At 34.6% G+C, this 27,587-nt stretch overlaps 2 protein-coding genes across 2 annotated transcripts; one reads left to right on the plus strand and one right to left on the minus strand.

Annotated features, from left to right (window-relative positions):
- The first annotated feature begins 144 nt into the window (after positions 1-144).
- Positions 145-18,745, plus strand: LOC111004253 (serine/threonine-protein kinase/endoribonuclease IRE1). The gene is made up of 14 exons (XM_022275193.2): positions 145-398; positions 475-592; positions 2,906-3,157; positions 3,422-3,616; positions 5,070-5,310; positions 6,233-6,776; positions 12,661-12,842; positions 13,536-13,685; positions 13,996-14,135; positions 14,688-14,878; positions 15,843-15,976; positions 16,204-16,351; positions 16,738-16,923; positions 17,504-18,745. The coding sequence occupies exons 1-14, from the start codon at positions 333-335 to the stop codon at positions 17,945-17,947; spliced, it is 2,991 nt and encodes a 996-aa protein (XP_022130885.2). The 5' UTR covers positions 145-332; the 3' UTR covers positions 17,948-18,745.
- A 1,171-nt stretch (positions 18,746-19,916) lies between these two features.
- LOC111004254 (ankyrin repeat domain-containing protein 27) lies at positions 19,917-23,351 on the minus strand. Its single transcript, XM_022275194.2, has one exon. It carries the CDS (start codon positions 22,993-22,995, stop codon positions 20,224-20,226), a length of 2,772 nt encoding a protein of 923 aa, XP_022130886.2. The 5' UTR covers positions 22,996-23,351; the 3' UTR covers positions 19,917-20,223.
- Between the last annotated feature and the right edge of the window lie 4,236 nt (positions 23,352-27,587).

The following is a 27,587-nucleotide window of genomic DNA, read 5'->3' on the forward strand; positions in this document are numbered from 1 at the left end:
TAAGTCAAAGAGTAAAAGTATAATAAGTTTAAATTTATTAAAGGTTCCAAAAATAAATGAAAATATCGAAAGGTTGTTGTCAATGTCTAATTTAATCTCGTAAGGTAAATTGTAATGCGCAGTGCAGATTGTCATTGTAAGCAACTAAGCAAGTCGCAGATGTCGCACACCATCACCGATCATCGTCAATATTGTGGGCGAAACATTTTCGCGATTATTCTTTGTACAAACATTAAAATTGCTGCGTTTAAAGAATTCGAATGGCCTTTGTTTACATTCGGTATAAATATTGTATGATAGTAATGAAGAAATGAGAAAAATTGTATGCAAGTATGAAGTTTTTACTGATATTATTGTTTTTATTTGGACAAGGTGGTATTGTAAGCAGTGATAATAAGGTGAGATACATAGTAGTGTAAATAATAATGATATTGTGTAAAGTGCAAGGTGATTTACAATCATATTATTTCTCAGGAAAGTACTGAGTTATCAAGGACGTTAGATGACCGGCCTCTGTTGTTTGCTACACTCGGGGGTGGAATGGTAGCGGTGGAGCCAGTCTCCGGGAATGTTATATGGAAACTGAAAGATGGTATGTCTATTTTAGTAATCAGCTTGCTGCAGCAGTGCTTTAGTTACATGGATATTTATAATATTACATTATTATCTGAAGTCTCATGTCTATGTCAAGTCTTGTTGTCTTACCCAATAATTAATAAAACATTATAAAGTATGAGCATTGTTTTGGTTTGAAAAATGTCCAAACGGTTAGAATATATCTTATTTTGAGGCTTATATAATTGAGGTTATATGAATTGGTTTACTGTAATTTTAGTTCTGCAACAAACTAGTTGATATCAATAAACAAAAATCCTGCTCTAAAATAATTAAGTTAAAAATTATTACTTATATGTATTTCATGAATGACTCCTCTTCTAGAAAATATATTGATAAAAAAAATTGTTATTCCTAATCAGGTAGATACTATTTATATGATAATTGTTAATCTTATAAATTAAGGATTATTTTTGGCCCAATTTTATAAGACAAACGCTTATGAAAGATAATATGTTATATTATCTGAATTATTTTATATGGTATTGTATTTACATGAAATTCTCATATTGCTTATAATTGCATCAGCTATTAATTCATGAGCACAGATGATGAATAACAAAAAAATTCACAAATATTATAATTCATAACTATTTACTGATAGGTTTTAGTACTGTCTAAACTAGCCTTAAATTGAGTAAAGTGCACTCAAAATCTGCAGTATATAAATATAATATATTTTAATTTGGTTTTATTTCTATTGCATATATTCACATGTTTTTTTTTGTGTGTATTTACTCTGAGGTTCATATTTCTTAAAGAGAAGAGTGGTTTTACTTGGGGCTGAAAAAATTAGAGATATTGGTAGCTCGGAAACTTTTAATACATATATTCATGTTGCCACTTATTGCACTGGATGTAATTTATAATTAATAGCAAATAGTCTGTACAATATATAAAATCATATATATATTTTGTTTACCTGTTAAAGATTAAATATTAATGTAAAACCGAAAACATAACATATAATGTTGATCATAAGAACATTAAAAATATGCATATCTAAAAAATTTGATTGCCACGCATGTTATCAATGCATCGGCCATTTGGTTATAGGCGTATGGATAGCATCGGTGTAATTACTAGTATGGAATTATCTCGATGCTTTGGAAACATGTGCTTTCAAAGATAAATCCACCATCGGCACGTTGCGTTTAATCAATGTTTTGTAAAGTCGCCAAACTTCAACTCTACATTTTTTTCATACCTAAAATAATTATTTACCTATTATTAAGGTATACTTAAATATACGCCACGTAGGTTATTTATTAGACTGATTTTCATAAGACAGATTAGAGGTTCAAGATAAGAGCGTACCAATTCCTAAAAGGCCGGTAACGCACTTACGAGCCTTCTGGCTTGTGAGTGTGTCCATGAGCGGCGATATCACTTAACAGTTAACATCAACCGAAAATCCTGCCTCTTTAGTTCATGTACTATTAAAAAAAACTATTGCTAAATCTAAAATTATTTTATAAAACTGGCTGGCCGGTCGCGTTTAATTCTCTTATATTATTGTTACGCGCAATTTTTCTAAATAAATGGACTGTAAAATACAAAAATAACATTTCGATTATTTAATTATTTATTTAAGTGTCTGGTTTTTCTTAAATTTGAAGTCGTTTTCGACGCGCCTTGTTAACGTTGTATAATTTATTATTTTGTCCTTATTAATTATATACGATTTTAAAAACAAAAGAATTATGTGAAGGAGATCGTTAATTAATATCGCTAGAAAGTATAGGTACTAATGGAAAAGGTCATCTAAAAAAATAAGTGAAATGTAACACGGCGTGAATGTCATGTAATTGATGGCTCTGAATAATTATTTTATATGTAAAATAGTGTTTTAACTACAGTTACTTGTTACGATAAGGACTGAATCTCATTATTGATTATAAAAGTGACTTTATATGCGACTTTGTAGCAACAAAAATAAAATAAAACTTGATACGAACATTATATTCAAAGGTAAATATAGATAAATTATGGTGGAATGTCACTGTGTATGTAGTCAAGCGTGCATATGTAGAATCTAAAGCGGTTGATATATGTATAGTGAAATTCTTCGTGTAAAAAGAAAAGGGAGCGTTGAGTACAAAAAGTGTCGCTAGAAATAATCTCAACTAAAATATAATAATAACATATATGTACATAGAACAATATTATTTGTAACCTTATTTGATTAAAAAATATCCGACAAAAAACTTAATTATTAAAAATGTTCTATAAATTATCGTTTAGCGTTTTTTTAGCAACACAGTAAACAATATGACCTTATTTTTTACAGAACCCGTGGTGAAAGTGCCTAATCAACATGCTAATTTGATGCCCCAATTTCTGCCTGATCCTCGACATGGTTCTTTATATATGTATGGGCCAAGGGGGGACAAGCAGATGTTGAAAAAGCTGCCTTTCACCATACCAGAGCTTGTAGCAAATGCGCCGTGTCGGTCTACCGATGGGATTTTGTACACGGGCAAAAAGAGCGATACCTGGTTTATGCTTGATCCTTTGACTGGATCCAGAGAGCATATTTCTGGTAAGAACGACTTCCGATCAATGAATCCCTTATGACAAAATCTTAAAAAAAAATTTGACGTATAGACAGTACAATCAGCGCTAAGTCTCGTTCCTAAAGCCTATGATGACTATAGTTAATTAAAAAATTAATTTAACATAATATTTCCATAACTTATTATTATATTAGTCTTATTAGATTTATACTTTTTATTTCCAACCAGTAACAAACGACTAGGCACAATAACTTAACTCATAAAACGTTCCTAAAAAAAATTTCAAACAGGTTTCGAGAACACGAAAATATTCAAAACAAGTGAAGACAATACCTGCCAATTGGATAAGAAAAGAGGTGTTTACGTTGCTCGTACGGAGTATAACATACTGATGCATGATTCCAAGAATGAAAATCACAAGTGGAATGTCACATTTTTCGATTACACCTCGCATGATATGGCCAAAGAGATGCTCAACGATTATGGTAAGTCCTTATTACATTACACGCGTTTTTCTGTTCTTCTGTTTCCACTTTTTGGCCTAGGATACATATGCATTATTTTGTTTGGAATATATTGAATTTACGTACAGGCTTATCGCTAAGCGATATGGCGAGTTATTATGAGTTATGTCAGGGCTTATCGCACGGGATTCCACATGTTATTAATAAATATGGACTATACTGATATCAGGCTGGGTTTTTATATTTTTGGTATCTGCCCTACACTGATCAGTTTTAATAATAAAATTAAAATATTATCACGAAACTTTACACCATTATTTATTTATTTATTTATTCACACTTCGTTGCATAGAAACAAATTCCGCAATACATAACAAATACAAGGGATGTAACGGGTGGTATTATCTCGAATAAGCGTTCTTCCACTTCAAAAACTGCAAAATTGCTTAGTTTTTGAATTCTGATTACATAATGAAATAATGAAAATAGAAGGTAAATTTACGATGTACTTTTACTAATTTAAACAAAATACAAAAAATTATGTTCTGGAGTTCGTTACAATGTACTATACTAATAAATTTGGTTTTCCGTTCTCAAAAAACAATTTATAAGTATTCTTATTATTACTTTAATTTATCCTTATATTTTTCCTACCCTCGGTTTTAGAATAACTAGATATGTCGACCAAAGAGTCATCGGTCATCAAATACATTAATACAGAGGTATGAAAAATAAGTATTGATGAGTAAAAGATGGTTGCATATGACGGTAAACAGGAATTTTCAACCACTAGTATGCATTCGTTAATATCGATTACAACGTCAGCTGCAATCAGTCACAAGTGTTATTTTAATATTAAATCAAGTCCTATTTTGTCAATCCATTGCACGGCTATGATTTAAATATTTTTTTTTGATTTATTATTTGTCTAAATAACAACCTCACCTAGTTAGCTAATTGTATGAATTAAGTATTTTCGGAACATCTCGACTTAGGGTCAAGAAAAGAGCGTACGATATTAAAAGGCCGATAACGCACTTGCGAGCCTTCAGGCAACATGTCCATGGGCGGCGGTATCGCTTAATATCAGATGAGCCTCTTGCCTGTTTGGCTCGTTATCTTATAAATATGTAAATATGATTATGATACATAGGATGAACCCGAACTTAAATTGGGGTAGTGTAGGCTAAGTTAGGAGTACATAAAACCTGCTTATATAGTTTAAAAAATTATTGACTGTATTATAATGTTAATACATTTCTTTTTATATAATTGCTCTTTTAATTTACAATTAAAGGCAAAGGTCGTTTTGTGTACAATTATTGCATATAAAGCAATACTATACACAATATTGTTTAATCTTATTCCTTGGCATGCTACAATCTATAAAACCAACCTCTCTTCTATAACGATCTACATGTCTTGTGTCTACTTCTGTTATAATTTTTCAAATAAAATAAACGATTATTTCCAGGTATAATCCATTTTACGTCCACATCAAATGGTCGTATAATGTCGTTCGCGCGTAAATCTGGTGATCTCGTGTGGTCTCACAATTTCGAGACGCCCGTGGTCGCTGCGTACTTGTTAGACAGAGATGGACTTATTTCTGTGCCTTTCAACTCGATTGGCGATGACACTCTGGATCATATAATGGAAGATGCGACAACGCTGAGAAATGGACAGGGAATTAAGAATTCGAATATCGAATTGTAGTAAGTTGATCTATCACCTTTTAAATGTAGAATTGACAATATTTTAAAGAAGGTTTCATGTAGTTATGGGATATGATCGTGCCTACTATAGATATATAAAAGTTTTTGGGAGTTAAAGCAAATTATTTATTCAATTTAAAAAAATCACAATCGAAAACAATTTAAATAATCTTAAAACATTTAATTTTTCAAATTAATTTTTAACTTATATGGTGGGTTTTAATCACTTTGACTGGTTGAATAGCGTTGCGCCTATATAAAATTGTTTCGTTTAACGAGCGTTATTGGTATTAATCTAAGTTACATAATATATTTTCTATGTAACCTTGTATCTAATTATTTCCGATGTATTTTATATTTTCAATCGAAATACATAAGTTTTTACATAAAAGCAATTTAATTTTTATGTTAATTTTTTTGTGAGCCTGTTTCTAAATATTAATTACTTTAGTATGTAATCGTTATATTGTTTTTAGGTATTCTTTGTCGAAATTAATTAGAATTGTGTTTCGTTTATGGGGCACACACACATACATGATAGTACTACACATTTTAATGGAACGGTTTTAATGGAAATAAATATTCGAACGTCGAGTTATTTAAATAAAGTAAAAAGGTCGCTCATATATATATTATATGATTTAAAACTTAGTTCAAATGATTTATGTGATGCACGCTGATGAGGTCGTGGGTTTAAACCCCGGCTGTGCACCAATGAAATTTCTATTCAATGATATTCTCTTCATAATTCTTATTTGCGAACTAAGTCATGATCACCTGTAATTGTATTTTTTCTGGTAATCAAACGCAGGACCTCGCTAGTACGTGTGGAATATGCAAATTATGGACCAACCCAAAGATAGATTAGTGCTAAATATCTCCGAACTCATCTGAAATTCTTATCATGGTTTATTTTTTTCAGCCCCACTCTATACATAGGCGAACACAACCACGGCTTATACGCCCTTTCATCACTAGTTGACAAAAACACAGTAACAATATCAACCGGACACTCTCGACCCTTACTACTCGAAGGCCCGTCGGCAATACAATCTACAGAAAATGCGTACGAGCCCTATAAAAACGTGCACTACCAACTTAACGACATAAATCTACACGTAACCCCGCCCTACTTGTTACTAGGGCACTATAAAGTGCCTGAGTTGACCACATCGTGGTTGCCACAGCTTCCAAATTCAAATTTGAAACAAGAATCCAATGGTATGAAGCTTATAAATGGCCAGGTTCAAAGGGAACAAGACGAAAATGAGACAAATTTAAAATCGAATTCGATATCTGTGTCGGTTCAAACGGAGGAATTGTTTACGGAGTTTAGTCTGAGACCGGATTTATGGTATAAGCAAGTGTATATTTGGGTGAATCAGCAGGAGAATAAGGCTTTGAAGGTGGCGTTGATTGTTCTTATGGGATTGGTGGTTATGATGTTTTGGTATTTGAGGCTGCAGGTACGTTCTTTTGTTTTTGTGTATGTTCATTTTTTTTATATATTGATTATACTGCTTTATGATCTGTGGTCACAGATATTTATTTATCGAAGATAATTTATTGATTTGAAAGCCTAGGCCTCTGAGAAGATGCAAAAATCCGAAGTAGTCCGATCCGAGAGATGATTTTTTCAATTTTTTATATTTGAGATTTTTTAGGTTTGACAGTTCATGACAGGTTTTTTCCCTATCTGGTTTTCGAATTGTTACATTTGCTGTTATGAATTTCCTGTTACTATAAAAAACATTTATATTATGTTTATCGTTAATGTAACAAAATTATCGGTTACGTTAAATGACTAAAAACAAGCATTTCAAAGTATTTTTCACTGTGGTATTTTAAACAGCTGTAGGTCGTGTATGTTTGTTTAATGTTGATTACACAGCCTGCATTTAATGTGGCTAATGTGATATCGCTGTATATAATTAACTATTAAAACGTATGTAAGGTCTAGGATATTATCAATTTGAAAAAATCACAGAGGATTTTTGATCCCGCTCTCCACTAACGCGTCATACGCCTACTGAATGCTCCGACACTCGACATGTTTATATGTTTGCAGAGTGAAATCACAATAGCGATATTGTATACATTATGTGTTTAATATAATGTAGACATAGACATTACATTTATTACTCACAAAAAAAAGAATGAAAGAAAAAAAAAAAAAAAGAATGAGAGATAACAATTTTTTTATAGAACAGGGTATGTTTTAAGTATGTAATGCGTGTGTGCTGTGGTTGTAATTGGCCCTGCTAGTTTGCGCCTCAGTCGCAAAATAAATAAGAATGTATTAATACTAATACTTAGTAGAAAAAAATAATATACATGTTCTTTATTATATTTTTTTCTCGACATTATCGCAGCATATGCATAATTCCTGTAATAAATAAATAATTTTCGGGCCTGATACGGGTTATTTTAAAGATCCACTGGTGCAAATACATGGTTCTTAGGGTTGAGTTAGGCTCGTGTGACGTCACGCTTACTAGCAAAGATTTTGTCTTCCTAGCCTATGTTAAATACTAAAATATTAAGGGCCTGTTTCACAATGTCCAGATAAGTTCCAAATAAGCTATTTGTTACTTATTGGTATGATAAATAGTATTTTTGCGTTTCACGATTGTCAGATACGTCATGAAATTCGAAGTATCTTATTTGGAACTTTTATCTTTCGAATTATTTATGTGTTGCAAAGCTATTAGCCCCTCATCCATACATTGTTTTTTTTTTTTTTTTTTTTATAGAACAGGGGGCAAACGGGCAGGAGGCTCACCTGATGTTAAGTGATACCGCCGCCCATGGACACCCTCAATGCCAGAGGGCTCGCGAGTGCGTTGCCGGCCTTTTAAGAATTGGTACGCTCTTTTCTTGAAGGACCCTAAGTCGAATTGGTTCGGAAATGCTTCAGTTGGCAGCTGGTTCCACAGAGTGGTGGTGCGCGGCAAAAACTGCCTGGAAAAACGCGCAGTTGTGGAACGGCGGACGTCGAGGTGATACGGGTGGAATTTCGTATTCTGCCTCGACGTCCGATGATGAAACTCAGCTGCAGGTATTAATCCGAACAACTCCTCTGAACACTCTCCATGGTAAATGCGGTAGAAGATGCAGAGAGACCCCACATCTCTACGCAACGCCAAAGGATCAAGCCGCTTGGAGAGATTTTGGTCGTCAACGATTCGAACCGCTCTTCGTTGAATACGGTCAAGTGGAAGAAGCTGGTACTGGGGAGCACCCGCCCAAAGGTGGGAACAGTACTCCATGTGGGGCCGAATTTGCGCTTTATATAGTTGCAAGCGGTGGCCCGGAGTGAAGTACCGTCTCGCCCTGCTGAGCACACCGAGCTTTTTGGAGGCTAATTTTGCCTTTCCCTCCAAGTGACCGCGAAACTGAACGTCGTTCGATATGTCAACGCCAAGTATTCCAATGCTGGCTGTGGCTTTAAGGAGAGTGTTTTCGAAAAGAGGAGTAGCGACAAAGGGTGTTTTTTTAGCGGAAAACGCGCAAACTTGTGTCTTTTTGGGGTTAAATTGGACTAGGTTTAGTCTGCCCCAGTCAGAGACTCCACGTAGTAGGGTTTCTACTTCAGACACAAGTTTGTTCCGGTACTCATCGACATCTGCCCGAGAAATACTTGCCCGGCCAGTGTAAAGAGTGTCCCCAGTGCTGTCATCCGCATAGCAGTGAATGTTGCTAAGTTGCAACATATCATTGATATGCAGAAGAAACAGGGTCGGGGATAAAACACAGCCTTGTGGGACCCCAGCGTTCACGGGTTTAAGGTCGGAACATGCTCCGTCGATGACGACCTTGATGCTCCGATCGGCCAGAAAGCTGGAGATCCAATCGCATAATTTCTCGGGAAGCCCATAGGCTGGAAGCTTCGAGAGCAGTGCTCTGTGCCACACCCGATCGAAGGCTTTCGCTATGTCCAAACTAACCGCTAGAGCCTCCCCCTTGGACTCAATTGCCTCCGCCCATCTATGCGTAAGGTATACAAGAAGGTCACCAGCCGAACGACCACGACGAAAGCCGTACTGAGAGTCACTTATCAGCTGGTGGCCCTCCAGATACTCCAGGAGCTGGCAATTAATAATGGATTCCATTATTTTGGAGAACAAGGAGGTTATCGCTATTGGGCGATAGTTGGACGGATCGGAGCGATCGCCTTTTTTAGGGATCGGATGTATCGATGCGATCTTCCAGCACTCCGGGACAGTGCCAAGCGAGTACAGGTACCGGAAAAGGCGCGTTAAGACCGGAGCCAACTCAGGAGCACAAGTACGCAGCACAATTGGAGGAATACCATCCGGCCCGCTCGACTTATGTATGTCCAAGGAAGATAATGCTTTGCGGACAGCACGTTGCCGGAATGTAACTTCCGGCATCGAAGAATCACACCGTGAAATGCTCGGTGGTGATCTCCCTCGGTCATCCAAAGTCGAGTTGGACGCGAAGAGACAGCCTAAAAGGTCGGCCTTCTCCTTCGCAGTGTGGGCCAGCGAGTCATCCTCCCTGTGCAATGGTGGAATGGAGGGCTGACAAAAATTCCCTTGGACAGCTTTGGCTAGAGACCAGAAGGCTCGAGTCCCCGAAGGGAGTTGGGCCAATCTCTCGCCAAATCTGGCAATGTGCTCTGACTTTGCTTTAGTAATTTCCCGTTTGAAGGACCTGGAGGCTGAGTTATATGCTTTTTTGAGTTCGCTGGTATTAGCATCACGAGATTTCGCCGCTTCTGCCCATGCCTTAAAGCATTCTCGCTTTCGACGCGAGGCAGTCTTGCAAGAATGCTTAAACCAGGGCTGAGACTTGCCACCGATCAGCACCGCAGAAAAAGGAATAAAGAGTTCCATTCCCTGCAGAACCACTTCGGCGACAGAGGCAGCAACGGAATCTGGAGCTTCAGACGAAAAGCAAATAGGCCCCCAAGGGTAGGACGCAAAGAAAGACCGCATCCCGTCCCAATCTGCTGACTTGTAGTGCCAAATACGGCGAAAACCCAAAAAGCGCGACCGCGAAGGGCGCGTAGATGGCACAGTACTCCGGACCACACAATGATCCGATGAACCCAATGGCGGGTCAACGGAGACCTGATAGTTCTCCGGATGCGAAGTCAGCAGAAGGTCCAACAAAGAGGGTTTATGACCGTCCACATCTGGTATTCGCGTAATCGCAGGGACCATTTGTGTCAGGTCGTAGGCTAAAGCAAAGTCGTGAAAGGATCTTCCCGCGTGATCGGTGGTTTCAGAGCCGAGCCAATCGGCATGGTGGGCGTTAAAATCGCCAAGTATCACGATTTCGGCGGTAGGAACCCTTTCAAGCAGGGAATCTGTAGCCATTTGGATGTGCTCGATGAGTCGGTCAGTTTCGTCATTTCCGCTATGGGACCTATACAGGCACGCATAGAATCGCGGATGGTCATCGCAGTCTATGCGGAGCCAGAGGTTAGATAGGTCCCTTCCTTCAAGCGTCCCAAGGCGACGAGAACAGATATCCTCTCTGACGTACACGCAAACTCCCGCCCGCGGCACAAATGAATGTTCCAATTTGTACCCCGGGTAGGAGAGGTAAGAAGTATCAGCCGGGGAGGATATCTGAGTCTCAGTGAGGAAGAATAAGGCCGGCTTCGCAGATTCAAGGTGAAAGTGAACCGCGCTTAGGTTTGAGTTGAGCCCCCTAATATTGGTGAAGTCCACTGTGAGCGTGGAAGGGGTTGCCTTCGGCGAATTCTTCCGTTTGCCCCGAGATCGAAAACTAGAACTGGATGTTTTGTTTAGAGCGCAGTTTTTGCCCACCCCAGAATACGAAGGGCAGCCTGTGCGTCCACCACCGGATACTGATTGTTCCGATGATGGACGCCCAGAGGGGGATTCTCCACGTGTGGTACCCCCCTGGGGTAATCTTTCTTTAAACTGCACCGTCATACTCTGGGAAAGGGGGGGGGGGGGGATGGGCTCCGGGAGTCTCACTCACCGAACGAAACGCGAGTACAATAAGATAAACCTATTGCATCACTTCACGCCGGTTTTCTGTGAGACAGTGGTACTGCCCCGGTCGTGCCTGCCCATTTGGCTGAAGCCCGAAAGCAACAGCATGGCACTCCCACTAGGAAGGGGGTTGACTGATTGCACTGGTGAAATAACCTCTTTCACAGGTTATTTCACCAGTGGGCGATGGGGTCGTCAGGTCCCTACGCCTAAGCCTAATTGTGAAACAGGCCCTTAAGCAAATAAAATATACTGAGGTAAATAACCTATAATTAAATTATCGGCAATTTCCAACTTTGTTACTGACGTAGTATCTTTGAACTTGTAACTACAAGTTATATATTATGTATGATAAAATCTATAGTTGGGTATGATTTTTTGATCTTATTCGAATGACGGTAATTCAAGAATGGATCGTATGGGCGGCGGCATCACTAAACACGATTGCAATAAAAAAATGTTCTGTAAAAATATGAATATGTAGCCAATTGCTTGTTTTTCGCCTGTCCAATATCGGACACATTACAATCAATCCGATTGACCAATCACAAACAAGCAAAACCCACTATCATATTGTCATTCTATCCTATGACCGTAGTTCTACAAAAGCTGATTATTGGCATCTCTTAGCAATAAATGCGATACTATAACTAAAGACGCGTTTAGTGTGCCGTAACTTCTTAAGTATTCTACAGTAAATTATGATATAGTTTTTTGAAAATCCATAGTTAGCATTAGCCTCAAGTGTAATGTGGAGAACAAGGAGAGCTTTAACATCTGAATTCTTTCGTTAAATAAATATCGTATCATAATGTTACTACCCTAAGTCTTATTTAGCGAATTTAGTTGTTTTATTTTTTTATTTGAGAGCAGTATGCTATCTTCAGTGTACGACTCTCATCTCTGAGGTCGTAGGTATGATCCCCGACTGTGCACTAATGGACTCTCTGTCTATGTGTATTTATCATTCGCTCGAACCGTGAAGGAAAACATCGTGAGGAAACCGACTTTAGACCCAAAAAGTCGAAGGCCGAACACTTCCTACATATGATCATAAAACAGATACAGAAATTTAGTTTTAGATTTTTGTAATATTTGGACTGGATTAAGATGATTTTATTTGTACCCACTTATTAATTTTTTGATTTATATGTATATATGTTTTATTAGCGTTCAAGTATGTACATAGTTTAGTTATAAGCTCTTTTAATAAATAAAAGATAGAGCTGCTTGCGATGAGATTCAAAATCACAATTTTATCAGTAGTTATTTGACACTGATCGGACCCATTGGTAGTCGAAGACGGGATTTTTGGAAATGTTCCAGGCAATTTGTATTAACAAACGAATTATTTTAGGCCCGAGAATTTCAACAGTTATCGCAAGGTGGATCACGTAGTTCTAACACGTCTACATCATCCCAAGGCGAAGTGACTGGTCAGTTGTTGGAGTTAGGCGATGGACTCGTACAAATCGGAAAAATTAGTTTCAATACGGATCAGGTTTTGGGTAAAGGCTGTGAAGGCACATTTGTTTACAGGTAAGATTTATCGTATGAAATTTTTATCTTTGATATTTAACATGTATTTTTATAGTATTGTCTTTTATTAACATATTTTTTACACATTTAAAGAAAAACACAAACGGATTGATTATTTTTAATAAATACAGATATACAGAATACAACATTTTCTCTCTTTTCTTTGTCTTCAGTCACCGCAGACCACACGCAAATCGTCGGTTAAATTTAAAATTATGTTTAAATAATTATAAGTTTAAATACAATAATACATAACTTCAATTCGTTAAAAAAGTGTTATTCTTTAAATGTATTTTTATATTTTATGTAGTTGTATATTTTTTATATAGCTCATTAAAGTTTGACATTAATAATTTTGATATATTTTTTGGCGCGAAGGCCTTCTCTTTTTGGATATCAGGCTATGACGTCAATGCAACGATTTGTAAGCTCAGATTTTAGGCGCAGTGTTGGCCTAGTAGATTCAGCGTGCAATTTTCATCCCTGAGTTCATAGGTTCAATTTGGCTATGAGGCTGTGGATTGGTCCACAGCTTCATAGCCAAATTGGACTTTGAATATGTGTGTATTTAACATTAACTCGAACAATAAAAATATTTTGATCGATTGATTGATTGATATACATCACTTTTTTAGTGTTGTTATTATTATAATGTGAAAAGTGTAAAATAAATATATTTTTGTTAAATTACAGAGGCACATTCGACAAACGTGCTGTTGCGGTGAAAAGGCTCCTACCGGAATGTTTTACGTTTGCAGATCGTGAGGTTGCGCTTTTGAGGGAATCCGATGCGCATGCGCACGTTGTACGCTACTATTGTACGGAACGGGATAAACAATTCAGGTATTAATTTTAAATATTCAAGCAAATTCCTTTAGGTTTTTTATGAGCGGTATTGGCCTAGGACTATCGGACTTCAGCGTGCGACTCACATCCTTGATGTCGTTGGTTTGATTCCCGCTTGTGCACAAATAGACTTTCTATAAGCGCATACAACATTCGCTTGAACGGTGGAAATTATCGTGAAGAAACCTTACTAGTACTAGTGTTAGTGAACGTAACATTAATTATGGAACTGTAAGATTAGAATCGATAAAATCTTGAAACTAGATGTATTTTATTCTTGAATACGGGACCCTATTTTTTTTTTCAGATACATAGCTTTGGAGCTGTGCTCCGCTACGCTACAGGACTACGTTGAGAATAAACTGAGTTTTGAATGTAAAATTGACGCTGTCGAAGTATTGAGGCAAGCAGCATTGGGCCTGTCACATTTACATTCCATGGATATAGGTAATATATAAATTATAAAAATACATTTCTTGTAGACAAAGTACAGTAAAAATCCAGTTGCTATATTTTCTACTGCATAGGCGTGGCGTGTCCCTCACTAACAGTATAGAAGCCCCCTAATCTCTCTTCTTGTTTAAAAGAAATACACGTGGAATTGATTCTCCTACGGTTTTTTATAATATATTCTAAAAAGGTCTCTAAAATTTAATTTAAAATAAAAATTATGTGAAATATGAAATAAATGGCTGATGAGTTAATTTAAAGTGCTTGTGAAAGAATACCGTTTGAGTCTATCGTGAACATATCTTTACTTTCTGATGTAAACAACAGCTCTAAGATTTTTTGATGCGCTCGTAATAATTTTTGTTTCCCTTTTCCCTCCTTTTTTTCGACAAAGGAGGGGTGCTTAATTAAATGTTTAGTTGTAGTTAGTAACCATAGTTGTTTTGGTATATTTTTCAAAATGAGTTCTCTTATAACCTAATCACTGTACTTATAATCTGACAGCTGTCAAATAGTTACAAATTGACTTAAACTAATCAGTGTACACAGTTCACAGAGATATTAAACCACACAACGTGTTACTTTCGATGCCGTCTGGATCTGGCGAAGTAAGAGCCATGATATCCGATTTTGGTTTATCTAAAAAACTAAATATTGGTCGCGTGAGTTTCTCAAGACGTTCTGGGGTAACTGGTACGGATGGCTGGATCGCACCGGAAATGATCAATGGCGAGAGAACGGTATGTTTCTAAGCCTTTAAAACAAATATGGCGGTTATCAAAAATGTATAGCTTAATTTAGTAAAAAAAACTTAAAATTAAAAAAAAATTAAGTATTGGCTTCAATAATTCACAATTTTAAAGAGCCTGCAAAACGTTTCACTTGACAAGATGGCGACGATGACGTACCACGCTTGTAAACATGTAAACCAATGCAATTATTGTAATTTTAAATAAATATGTGATTTTTCAATATAAATAAGTTTTAAAAGCCATTAAAGGTAAAAAATACATTTGTCAAGTGTACTAGCACTTCCATAACAAAGTTAATATAGTTTTTATGGTACTATTTTGACTTTTTTTATCTGTTGAGGAATTACGTTAGCAGATTTACTGAAATGTATCCCCCCCACTCTTTTCAGAAAAAGTAAACTAAGCTCTCAAATAAACAAACGAAATCCTCGAAAATGTATTTCGTTTTCTAGCATAAACAATTTGTGGGTAATCTGTGTAAATAATGACTGTTGGTGTAATCACCAAATATAAAAATCATCAAAAACCATCCCCCCCACCCCTTGTAGTGCTTATGTATAACTTGAACGGCTACTTATAACAAATAATTTTCCTAATAATTTATAAATAAAATATAACAGAAAATGCGACGCGTAATACGCGTTTTTTTTTTTTTTTTATAGAACAGGGGGCAAACGGGCAGGAGGCTCACCTGATGTTAAGTGATACCGCCGCCCATGGACACCCTCAATGCCAGAGGGCTCGCGAGTGCGTTGCCGGCCTTTTAAGAATTGGTACGCTCTTTTCTTGAAGGACCCTAAGTCGAATTGCGTGAGTGCATAAGTGAGTGTGTGCATCACCTATGCTCACTATAAGTGAGTGAGTGTATCAATGTCTCTATACAAGTAGTATCTATAAGTTCTATCTCAAATTGTAACCACGACATTAAATGAAAATATTTTTATGTTTCCAGACAACTTCGGTGGATATGTTCTCGCTGGGTTGCGTGTTTTATTACGTGTTATCGAAGGGACAGCATCCATTTGGCGATGTCTTGAGAAGACAGGCGAACATACTGACTGGGGATTATAATTTAGATACTTTGGAGTAAGTTTATTAATTTGTATCAGTTATTTATGTATTTTGAAAAACTTGAATATTTGACTTAAAAAATAGATACTTTGCTAAGCTTTATTTGTTCGGGGTCTATAGTAAAACCTTATCAAGAAATATATTACCCAAAAACATCCATTTACTAAATTCTGGAAGCAGTAGTTAATTATGAATATAAGTCAGAGTTGTGACACATATAATAAGTGTTTAATTTTTTGCAGTAAACTATTACCTGAAGAAGAAGTAGTGTTAACAAAAATATTGATCCGAGCAATGATATCGGCTAAAGCAGCCGCGCGGCCTCCGTGTGAAACTGTACTTAAGTATCCCATATTTTGGGGCAAGCAGAGTATACTTAACTTTTTGCAGGTAATATTCCGGTTCGAAGGACCATTAATTTTGTTAGATTTAGCATTAAGTTATTTATAGACGTACCTTCATATTTAATTACCTGGAATTGTTCGATATGATACTTAAAAATCATATCGAACAACAACAACATAATTTTCTGAATAACAAAAAATATCTATACGATATATAATAGAACGTAGTTTTTCATATATCAATCTTTAGTATAAAGTTTAAACAGTTTATAAAGAATTAACAAAATATACTATTACTGGAAAATTTAAAATATGAGTTCTTACACAGCATTATCTGACTTTTTGACATTTCTAATATTATGTTAAACCGTGTTTCATAGTTAACCATTTATTTTATATGTTTAAACATATATTTATATTGATATGTTTCAGGACGTAAGCGACCACGTAGAAAGCTGCAATTCAGGCGCAGATCACCCATTAGAGTTGTGCAGTCGACGAGTGCTGAGAGGCGACTGGCGTGGACATGTATGCCCGATCGTTGCTAATGATCTTAGAGCGAGACGGACTTATCGGGGTGATCGTGTCGCACATCTACTTAGGGCTATACGGAATAAGGTATAATAATAATAGTTTTAAACAATATATGAGACTAAATCTCCTTTAAGATTTTACTATGGCTTATGTAGATTTACTATGTAAAATACAATATTTTGTAAAAAAAGGACAAACATAAAGTAGTCTACAACAATATTATGAGTGAAATAAAAATAAACTAAAATTAATAAAGATAGGCGCCCGGAGGATTTTTGGAGTATCCTACTAAACCTATACTCTCTCTTAAAATCCGGTAACACAACTAAACTGGCTGTTCATGGGGTGCGATGATTGGTTTTTCTAGAAACTACTTTTTATGTTGTTATTTTTACTACATAAATTGTTTTTTATTACCATGTAGATGTAGATGATCGATCTTAGTTAAGGGCGTATTCCATAACATCAGAAATAAAAACTAAACTATAAATTAATTATTAAAGAAAACTTACTTATCAGTTACAAAATATAATTTCACAACACAATTTATTAGAACGTTAAATCAATAACGTTAAATTTGTCTGGACCTATTTTCTGTTCTTCTAGTTTAATCAAAATAATTCTCCTCAAATACAACCCAATTTAAAATATATTTATTTCTCAGAAACACCACTACCGAGAGCTGGAACTCGACGTTCGGAACAGCCTTGGCAAGGTACCGGACGGTTTTGTAACTTACTGGTTGCAAAGGTTTCCACTTCTCCTACCTCACGTGTTCCTTCAAATGCAACAATACCGACACGAAGACATAATGCTAGGCTACTTCACACAAACCTTCACGTTCAACAGAGATGACGTCACCGAACTTAGTGACGTCTCGGAAGAACTCTGCGATCACGCCCAAAATGATCTATTTGTCAAAAGCAAAGTATACTACGAAGAGAACGACCCAGAAAGAAGATACAAAAGAGAATCACCTAAAAAAAGAATGGACTGGAGAAGTGATGATAGAGCGAGACAGGACGATGTAAGATTAAGAGATAGGCATTTTAGAAAGAAAGAGAAGAAACATGATATGCCTGTGTGGAGCTTGCCACCACAAAGTTAGTGTTAATGTTTTAAATATTGTTGGTATTATTTTACAAAAAAAAAAGTAGAAAAAATTAACAAAGCTAATTATAAATATTCGTTTAAAACGTAAGTAATCATTACTTAGGTTTGCCCGGGTTATGTTTATAAAGAAGATATATGAAGCTTTGGATTTTCTATACATGTGTTTGTTTAGAATTCTATAATACAAAAATCCTACATACCTAGTTAGTATTAGAATCCGGGCATTAGTCAGAACGTGATGAATAAAAAAATATAATTAGTACTTACGTAAAATGAAACGTAATTAGTGAGACGAAAAATGAAATGCCGATTTTTATGGTACAGTTAGCCTAAGAATAAATAACCAATTTTTGGAATGCATAAGTCTAAAATTACTATAATTGAAAAAATGTGAACAAAAGGACTTTTGTCATTGACTAGGATTTGGGTCAGAATTTATAAGCGATTTTAGGCACATACAGCATATAAAAGACAACATCTGTATATAATTTAAGTGATTGAATGCGAAGTAAAAAAGGTAAAACAAAATTTTTATACAAAAATAATAGTGTTCTTGTAACCAATTTGTTTAATTATTATTTCTTGAACAAACAGAGTTGGTGTACGCCTATATAAACTTAAAAATATTACGTATAATATGTAAAAAACGTACTTTGATAGTATAGATTTCGGATGCAATTGATAACTTTGAACATAATGGGACCAATTACTGCTATCATAATTAAGACAATTATGTAACATGACATAATACATTTGTTAAGAATTCTAAGTAAACATAGCAACGCTAGAAAAATTTAAAAATAATTGTTAAGGTTAGTTTTACCAAAATCGCAATTAGCACAATCGAATACAGGCACTTTTAAGCCTAAAACGTTGTACGCTCATAATTAGATGTATATAAGCTAATATTACTTTAGTTAAAGCAGTGTGATGATTCCTGGCAAAAACTGAATTTTGGTCCTTCGAACCGGATGAATATTTTAATCACTAATTAAATCGTTTTAATATAATTGTGTTAATTTTTAACATTAGCTTGAGTTCGATGAGTTTCTCAAACATTATACCAGTGACATTTGACAGTGACCAGCTAGTCAATTAAAAACTTATGCGCTCATATAACCCTGCTCTCGAAGCTAACGCTTTTTCGTGCAATTGACAAATTTATTGTATGCATTATAGAATATTTATTGTTCTTATACATAAGATTATTATTAAATAAGACCGTAATATATTTTAGTTAAGTGAAGAGTACACAAATTATATTTTATTATATTGATAATGTTTGTTATATATGATATTGTGTGAAGTGACTGAAAGTTTTTTAGGTAAAAAAATTCTCTAAGAAGTTTATATTTGGATTAAATTATTAATTTAGATTAATTATTGTAGTACACATGTATTGTAAAGAGGAGCAGTATGAAACATTAAATGACATTTTAATGGAAACAAATTGCTCACCAGACAAATTAAATATAGTATTTTGAGTTAAATAGATTGCATTATTGTATGCATATAAAAACAATATCAATTCATAATTATAAATCAAGAGAAAGTAACATATGAAAAACTTGCCGCTTTCCTTAATGTGGACATGAATGCGGAATGATTTAAAAATTACAATTGAAAACACGAGCGTGTTTTTAATTAAGTAATGTACTATGATTTAAGTATTAACGGTAAATCTACTATTTATAAAGCAGATAAATATTATTGAAAACACATGTATCTGTTTATTTATTATTTCTATGTACATTTTTTGTATATTGTATCTTTGAATACATTTTCTTTATTTTAAAAATAAATATAAAATGATGACTATTGCCTAATCTCGTACAGCGTACTATATACATTTTTATAATGAGTTTTTATTGTATCATCACAGGAACTTACAGGAAAGTTAAATGTCAATAAAAGATTATATTATTTAAAAATTATTTTATTTCATGCAGCTATAAAAAATATTGCAAGTCAAGGATTTTGTCAAGTAGTAAATTAAAAAGTACAATCAGTCTTAAAAATTTAAACTTGGTCCAGTATGGCACATTGCAGAAAATCAACCTTTGTGCAAATATATAAATAACAAATCAAGATTCATAACTTTGGTGCTTACATAATTATATTGATTTATATTGTACAATAGACAATAATATAAATACAATGATATAAAAAAACCATGGCCACTCCTAAAGTAACCAACACTAAACTTTAACACGCTGGAATGCAAAAATTGATAATAATATTTTTTTTTATAACAATATGAAATGCTTTCAATTATTTATAAATCGATGTTTTATTTAAATACTTCTCTATTAAATCAATAATAGTTAAGTGGACTTTTTGTTTCGCAACATCTAATGGTGTCTTCTCAGAAGCATTTGTCATTGTTAAGTCGGGTTGGAAGCTTAGTAATGTTTTTGTGGCTCCTATGTTTCCTGTTGCACAGGCATCATGCAGTGCAGTATTACCAGAGAGATCAAAAGCATTTATATTTGCCCCATTGTCTAACAGATAATGAAGTGCTACAGTTTTATTGTGTAGTGCAGCTAAATGTAAGGGTGTCTGACCTTTCTTGTTTTTGATGTTGATATTTGCCCGGTTTAAGATAAGAATTTTACATAATTCATCGAGGCCATACCGGGCTGCAAAATGTAAAGGTGTGTAACCATTTGAATCACAAAAGTTTACATCAAAATCCGATAAACTTGTCTGGATTATTCCCTTACAATTAGGACATTCACATAAAGGGTGGCAAAGAGATTCTTTAATTTCACTTGGAATGTTTATGTAGTTTTCATAATTAATATTCATGTAAAAACAAGCCAACTTAATATCACCATATGAAATGGCCTGAAGAATTCTTTCAATGCGTTTGAGATTTTCGACTGTTTTAGATGCATTGTTGCGGTCATTACTTTTAATTTTTAAACTTTGTAACTTTTGTGAAACAGGATTACCATTCTTTAAATTCAGCTTCTTAATATCTAAACTAGTAATGTGGATATATTCGTATAAATTAGGAGTACTGGATTTTAAAAGCTGTAAAATTTTTAAATTGTGAGCCAAGTCAAATGCAGATTTCCCATTACGATTTTGCAATGATGGTTCTGCACCATTTTCTATTAGTAACTTAGCAATGCCTTCATAACCCCATTTTGCAGCCAAATGTAATGGGGTATTTCCATTAACATTACAACAATTTATATTTATCTGCTTTCTTCCATGTTCTGCAAAGTAGATAAGCGCTTTGACACAATTTAAATGACCATTGTTCACTGCTACATGCAATGGGCTATTCTTATCAATATTAGCCTTGTTGATATCAGCACCAGAATGCAATAGGAGCAACAGTGCATTTTGATGACCTCTTGAAGCTGAATAATGCAAAGGTGAACATTCATTTAGGTCTGTAGCATTTAGTTCAGCTCCCATATCAATTAAACATTCAACTATTGCTGCTTTTCCATGAATAGAGGCTACATGTAATGGAGTAAGACCATGGCTATCTCTGGAGTTTATAGTGGGAGATGTTTTTAAGAGATTTTTGGATAACTTTTGGCAACATTTTTTACAATTACAAAGTGGATGACATAATTTTTGGAATATTTCAACATCACTGTCATCATCATCATCATCCACTTCATTTTCACATATAGGTAACTTAAAGGCACTCTTTTCATTATCATGCATATTATTTAAATGTATTCTATTTCTTTCTAACAATGACTGTACCTGTTCAGTATGATTAGCTTTGATTAAATCAAAAACATACTCCAAAGTTTCTTCACGGCTAGTTGTTTCACAGGTTGAGGTAGATTCTGTCATGCTGCTTCGTCTTTGATAACAAGAGCTCATACTGTCTTCGGAGGGATTGCTTTCATAATAATATGATTCAGGATCAGGAGGACCTGCTAAAGCTCCTGATTGTATGTGTTCTATGACAGCTTCTAGAGTAGTTATGAGAAATATACTCTCATCACCATCCCCTTTGCCAATACCACTAAATCTAAAGTCCTTCATGTAAGTCAGTTGACTGTACCAGTTAGGCAAACCAGATTTAATTAAAAGAAACACAAAAACTGGTAGTAAATCATCAGCAGTTAATAAAGTGGCATCAGTGCTACTATCACTTTTATTAATGGCATTCAATGCTTGTTTTAAACATAAAACTTTCTCCAACACTGTATTATATGAGTCAATTTTAGAGAGAATTTGCTTTGCTTTAGGTACAGCATGATATAGTTCTTTTTTGATATCAAGATCTCTCAGCTGTATGTCACACATGTTCCTTATTTTTTTATTGAGATGTGAATCTTCATATGAGCAACTGGTACATATAGGCTTGAATATATAATCAAATAATAGTTGTTGCATGTAACACTCAACAGCTAACTTTATGTTCTCCAGTATATGCTTAGATGTTTTAGATTTATCCCTCAAACGTTTATTCTGCAGTGCAACTTGAAGACATTGTGTATAAAGCTCACTAACAGCATCTTTTAAATTACCTATAGCCACAGGAAGTGTAGGGTGTTTCTTAATAAATATTTGGACAGTTAAATCTATTTGGTCCAATACCTGACGGCCAGCGGCCTGTGTCCATAGTAAATCAATGCAGTCATTAATGGAGCACAGATTTTCTTTTGTGACATCATTATCTCCAACATTAGAAGTTGGTTCCAATGGGGCTTCTATACACCACACTTTATATTTTATAAAATCTTCGGTATAGAATGTTTCTTCAAACAAGATATGACTTTGAAGAGGTAGTCCTTTGGTAATGTCAAGTGTGATTACTTTATTAGCAATAGTTACCTGTTTTTCAGTAAGGGTGGTGTAGTGTGTTTCTGGTAATTCATCACTAGGCACTAACACATGGGCACAGTAGTCCTCAATAGTAAACACACGCGTATTTAGGCTTCCTACGCGAGGCACACAAACTATCCATGATTCAGTTATGCAATGTTGAAATAGCTCTAAATATTCAGTTTTAAATGCCACAAAAAATGGGTTATCTGAAATAATTTCATCATATCCACCTTCCATTTCACTAATATTCTTTAAACTCTCTTTTGCGAATAATTTTTATCCGATTTCTATATTGGATCAGCGTGTGACACTAATTATGGTAATTTAAACGCAAGAAAACCAGTTTAATATAGCAACCATTATTTTGTCATTAAAATTATGAATTAACATTATGCAAGTGGTCAAATGATTTTGTTTTCACTTCCAAAGTTCACGATAGATTATTTGGCTTACTCTCGACAATCTCATGTTTAATAATAATTTTTCTGATTAAAATACACAACTTCCAAGTGAAGTTACCACTATTTATAGTTGCCAAGCTGAATTTTATAAAAGACTCCTCGGTGAAAAATTACTACTTGTTGCTGAATCTGATGCTAGGGATGGCGATCTGAGATCGATTAATCGAAGAATCGATTTTTCGAGCAGAATATATCGATTTTTTAAATCGATATGAAGTACTGTGTCGATTCACTGAATCGATATATCACCCTTGAAAATCGACATTCGATTTTTTCTGTTTTGGTATAAACCATACAATTATTTGCATTTAGTTGAATGTGCCTGAATGATAAGAGTGCTGCCGGTTTTGAGCAGAAAATATCGATTTTTTAAATCGATATGAAGTACTGTGTCGATTCACTGAATCGATATATCACCCTTGAAAATCGACATTCGATTTTTTCTGTTTTGGTATAAACCATACAATTATTTGCATTTAGTTGAATGTGCCTGAATTATAAGAGTGCTGCCGGTTAAAGAGTTAACTACTCATAAACTCGCGAGATGGCTGTATGTTTAGTATCCTTTACTCGCCTCTCTTTAATAAAAAAGTTACGTTTGTAGTCTTTGACTTTATGTATTTATAATCTGTGACGATTGATATTGCATTATTCATTTGTTGTTGTCGTTTAATGAATACTGTTATTAGCGTAATATAAGTATTTTCATGATTGATTTTCATCAGATTTTCATGTAGTGTTTTTTGCAAAATAATAACTAATTGAGAGTAGGTAAGTAAATAAGTAAAGCGCTTCTTATTTTTTACTTTGACGCTATTATTTTCAGTTTGTTCTGTTAGTTGTGATTATCATTTAAATTTACTTTTACACAGGAATAATCAGCATTTAAATAACTAATAAGTAATATGTGGAATTCTTATTGATGGAAGTGTTCATACTTCATTCACGATTACTTTATGTCCAATTATCTATTTAACGTCAAAGCATCAAATTATTCATCTTGTTTACAGAAAAAATAGTAAAGCTCCCATTATCATTTTAAAAATAAACTATCGCTTTTACTCTAATTTTATTTTTTTAACTCTTACCTTATTTTTTACTTTTTTGCAATCAATAAAAACATTCAGTATATAAATACTTATATTTTTTTATATAGTTGATCTTATAGTTTGATACGGTAATAAAAATAATTGTTATTTTTGAATTCCCTGATTTTATTGATAAGATATCGTTAATTGCAATATTAATCTTGTTTTTAGTAAAATTGATACAAATTTACATTGTAAACGCAAACTTGAAAAAAAGATCGATTTTTTAAGAATCGATTTTGTAGGCCTCGATTTTTTCGTGAATCGATTCATTAGACTACGATTCGAATCGATTTAAAAATCGATCTTTTTCGTAAAGAATCGCCATCCCTATCTGATGCTAAGTTATAACTAAAAAGTATGGTTTTAGTTAATAATAGTTAGTACTTAAAGACAGTGATGCCAACTCCTACAAAATATTCTCCCTAGAACCAACATTTTTTTTATTAACCACTCGGTCTAAGAGGTGATTTCAAATATAAATTAAAATACATTGAAGTGGTATAAAATAACTATTATACACATTTAAATGTATATTTAATTAATGACCCAATAATATGTATTCATGATATATGTATAGTTAATTCATATAGTTTCTATTCTTCCTCTAAGTTTAGTGTTTTATCTTTTCATGGCATATTTTTTTTCTCATTTAATTATTTTCTCATTTTATAGTATTCTAAACGTTGAGCCGTTATTATTTATAAGTTATAGCCACCCTTAGAGTTTACATTTGGTTTAGTTTGTTTCTTGGATTTGAGGATCAATATAAATTACATTTTTTTTTTTTTTTATTGAATCACAAACACAAACATTAACATACATGTAAAATTGAGGTAGCCCCAGTAAGTTAAATAATACTTGTGATGGAGCAACCTCGCAACTTCCCTTAAATTATAGATTACAATGTTTGGACCAAAACAACTGAAATATGACTTGACAAACTTAGTTACAAAATATATTATTTTTCTATTTATTTATTTTTGAATTAAAAACTAACTAAATTAAACAAATAATAACGCACGGTCTTTGCGTGCGTGCGTGTGAGTGCGTGCATGTGTGTTTGTGTGTGTGTGTGTGTGTGTGTGTGTTTGTGTGTGTGTGTGTGTGTGTGTGTGTGTGTGTGTGTGTTTATCTGATTCTCGTCAAAATTAATTCTGTTTCTTCATATGTGATAGTTTTCAACCACCCAGTTACGGTATTCTTACAATTATATAATAACATCGGATATATATTTAATTTCTGATTCAGTTTATTATAGATGTAGGCAGCCTGTGTAGTATATTGACGTTGAGCAGAAACTGTGTGCACGCGTGGGGCGTATGCTACAATATCTTTACGTCTCTTCTTTAGTTTACCTGGACTAAATGGTAGTGTTTTGTGCATACGTAGGGTGATATGCAAAATGTATAATTTTCTAACGCTCAATAAGCCACTATTTCTGTAAAGGTCATCGGTAGAGTATCTATATGGTTTGTAGTTCATTACTTTAATAAGGGCCCTTTGAGATCTCTCTAAATCTAAAAACTTAGTTTTAGTTGCTCCTCCCCATACGGGAATGCAGTATATTATAATAGATTGAGCCAGGGCTAGATAAACTTTATTAAGCAATGACGCGGGCATGACGTAGCGTAAGTTTTTAAATATCCAAATAAGTTTTCTAACCCGGGCCATAATTGTTTCGATGTGTAAGTGCCATGATAACCTTTGGTCCACTGTAACTCCAAGATATTTGGTAGAGTTGACACGTTCTATGGTCTGACAGCTACAATTCTGGGCAATCGGATCACCACACCTATGAATCCTAACTCCAAAGTCGTAACCCGGCTGAGATCTTTGATTCGCAGTAAAACATATAAAATTTGTTTTATTAACATTAAGTGAAAGTAAGTTGGTATTAAGCCAGCCAGCTACTTCAGCCAGACCTAGTTCAGCTGCGGATTTCACAGCCATCCAAGTCGCTCCCGTGTACACAATCGCGGTATCATCCGCGTATGAGTAGATCCGTCCGCCATTGCTCCGAATATTACAAAGGTCATTTATATATATCAGGAACAATGTCGGGCCAAGCACGCTTCCCTGCGGGACGCCATATTCCACGGTTTCTTCTTCACTTATCAAATTATTAATTTTAACTTGTTGTTTTCGACCTTGTAGATAACTTCTAAAAAGGGAGAGAGCTGTATCACGAATTCCTATGGCTTCCAGCCTGCGCAGAAGAATGGGAACGGAAACGGTATCAAATGCCTTTTTAAGGTCCAAGAATATTGTTACGCATTTAATACCTCTGTCTACATTATCAATTATGTCATTAGTAAGTGCAGTCACGGCATCTTGTGTAGACAGGCCCTTCCTAAATCCGTACTGTGTGTTGGATAAAATTTTGAATTTATTTAAGTAATTGACCAGTCTATTGTTCAGTAACTTTTCTAATATTTTAGAGATACATGGCAGTACGGATATAGGACGGTAGTTATTGACGTCGTTCAGGTCCCCACTCTTATGCACAGGCGTGATCAACGATCTCTTAAATACGGCTGGAAATATTCCTGTTTTGAAGCAGGAATTAGCCAGCTGGCTAATGAGCGGGACAATAAAGTCTCTGGACATTTTCAAAAACTTTGTGGGTATACCATCCCAACCAGGTGCGCTCCCAGAATCGAGACCCATGAGTATAGCATCCACCTCACGAGGACTAGTCTCAAGAAGAACAAACGAAGACACCCGAGAACAAATGTCTGTAGTTGTTGGGTTACCGAAGTTAAGTAAAATGTCCTCAGCTAAAGTTGACCCTATTTTAACAAAGAATTGGTTGATACATTAAAACGTGGGATCATTTTTAATTCCTAGAAAAAGTAATTTCTTGAAATCCCCACTGGGCATCTTAATTTCCCTCAAATATGGAGAAAAACGCACAAGTTGGTAACACTGCTTAAAGAAGTAGGCACTTAAGCACAGTCTTTGAGTGGGAACTGGGAAGTGGAAACTTTAGTCTATTATAATCTTACGCAGACTTTAAGTGCGTTGTGTATGTATTATAAATTCAAATAACCGGTATATATCCATTATCTAAGTAAATATGCAATGAAACAATATATCAACTTAAATTACAGAATGTATTTTAATAAATGTTACGAATTGACAAGATTTTATTTGTATGTAATGGAAAAGGATTGGAGGATAGATATACAATGGTTGTATACGATATCAATTGGTTGTCATTACATATTATGTTAATAAAGTAGTGTGCTTAATATAACTTAAGTTCAGGAAATATGTA

Source organism: Pieris rapae, chromosome 13 (genome assembly GCF_905147795.1).
Source record: "Pieris rapae chromosome 13, ilPieRapa1.1, whole genome shotgun sequence".
Lineage (NCBI taxonomy): Eukaryota > Metazoa > Arthropoda > Insecta > Lepidoptera > Pieridae > Pieris > Pieris rapae.

What these genes read in the sequence shown, in the direction of transcription:
- LOC111004253 (XM_022275193.2), top strand. Translation starts at nt 333, where the DNA reads ATGAAGTTTTTACTGATATTATTGTTTTTATTTGGACAAGGTGGTATT. An exon ending in AATTCGAATATCGAATTGTA is followed by an intron (nt 5,311 to 6,232) that starts GTAAGTTGATCT and finishes TATTTTTTTCAG; the next exon opens with CCCCACTCTATACATAGGCG. An exon ending in TTTACATTCCATGGATATAG is followed by an intron (nt 14,136 to 14,687) that starts GTAATATATAAA and finishes CAGTGTACACAG; the next exon opens with TTCACAGAGATATTAAACCA.
- LOC111004254 (XM_022275194.2), bottom strand. Translation starts at nt 22,995, where the DNA reads ATGGAAGGTGGATATGATGAAATTATTTCAGATAACCCATTTTTTGTG.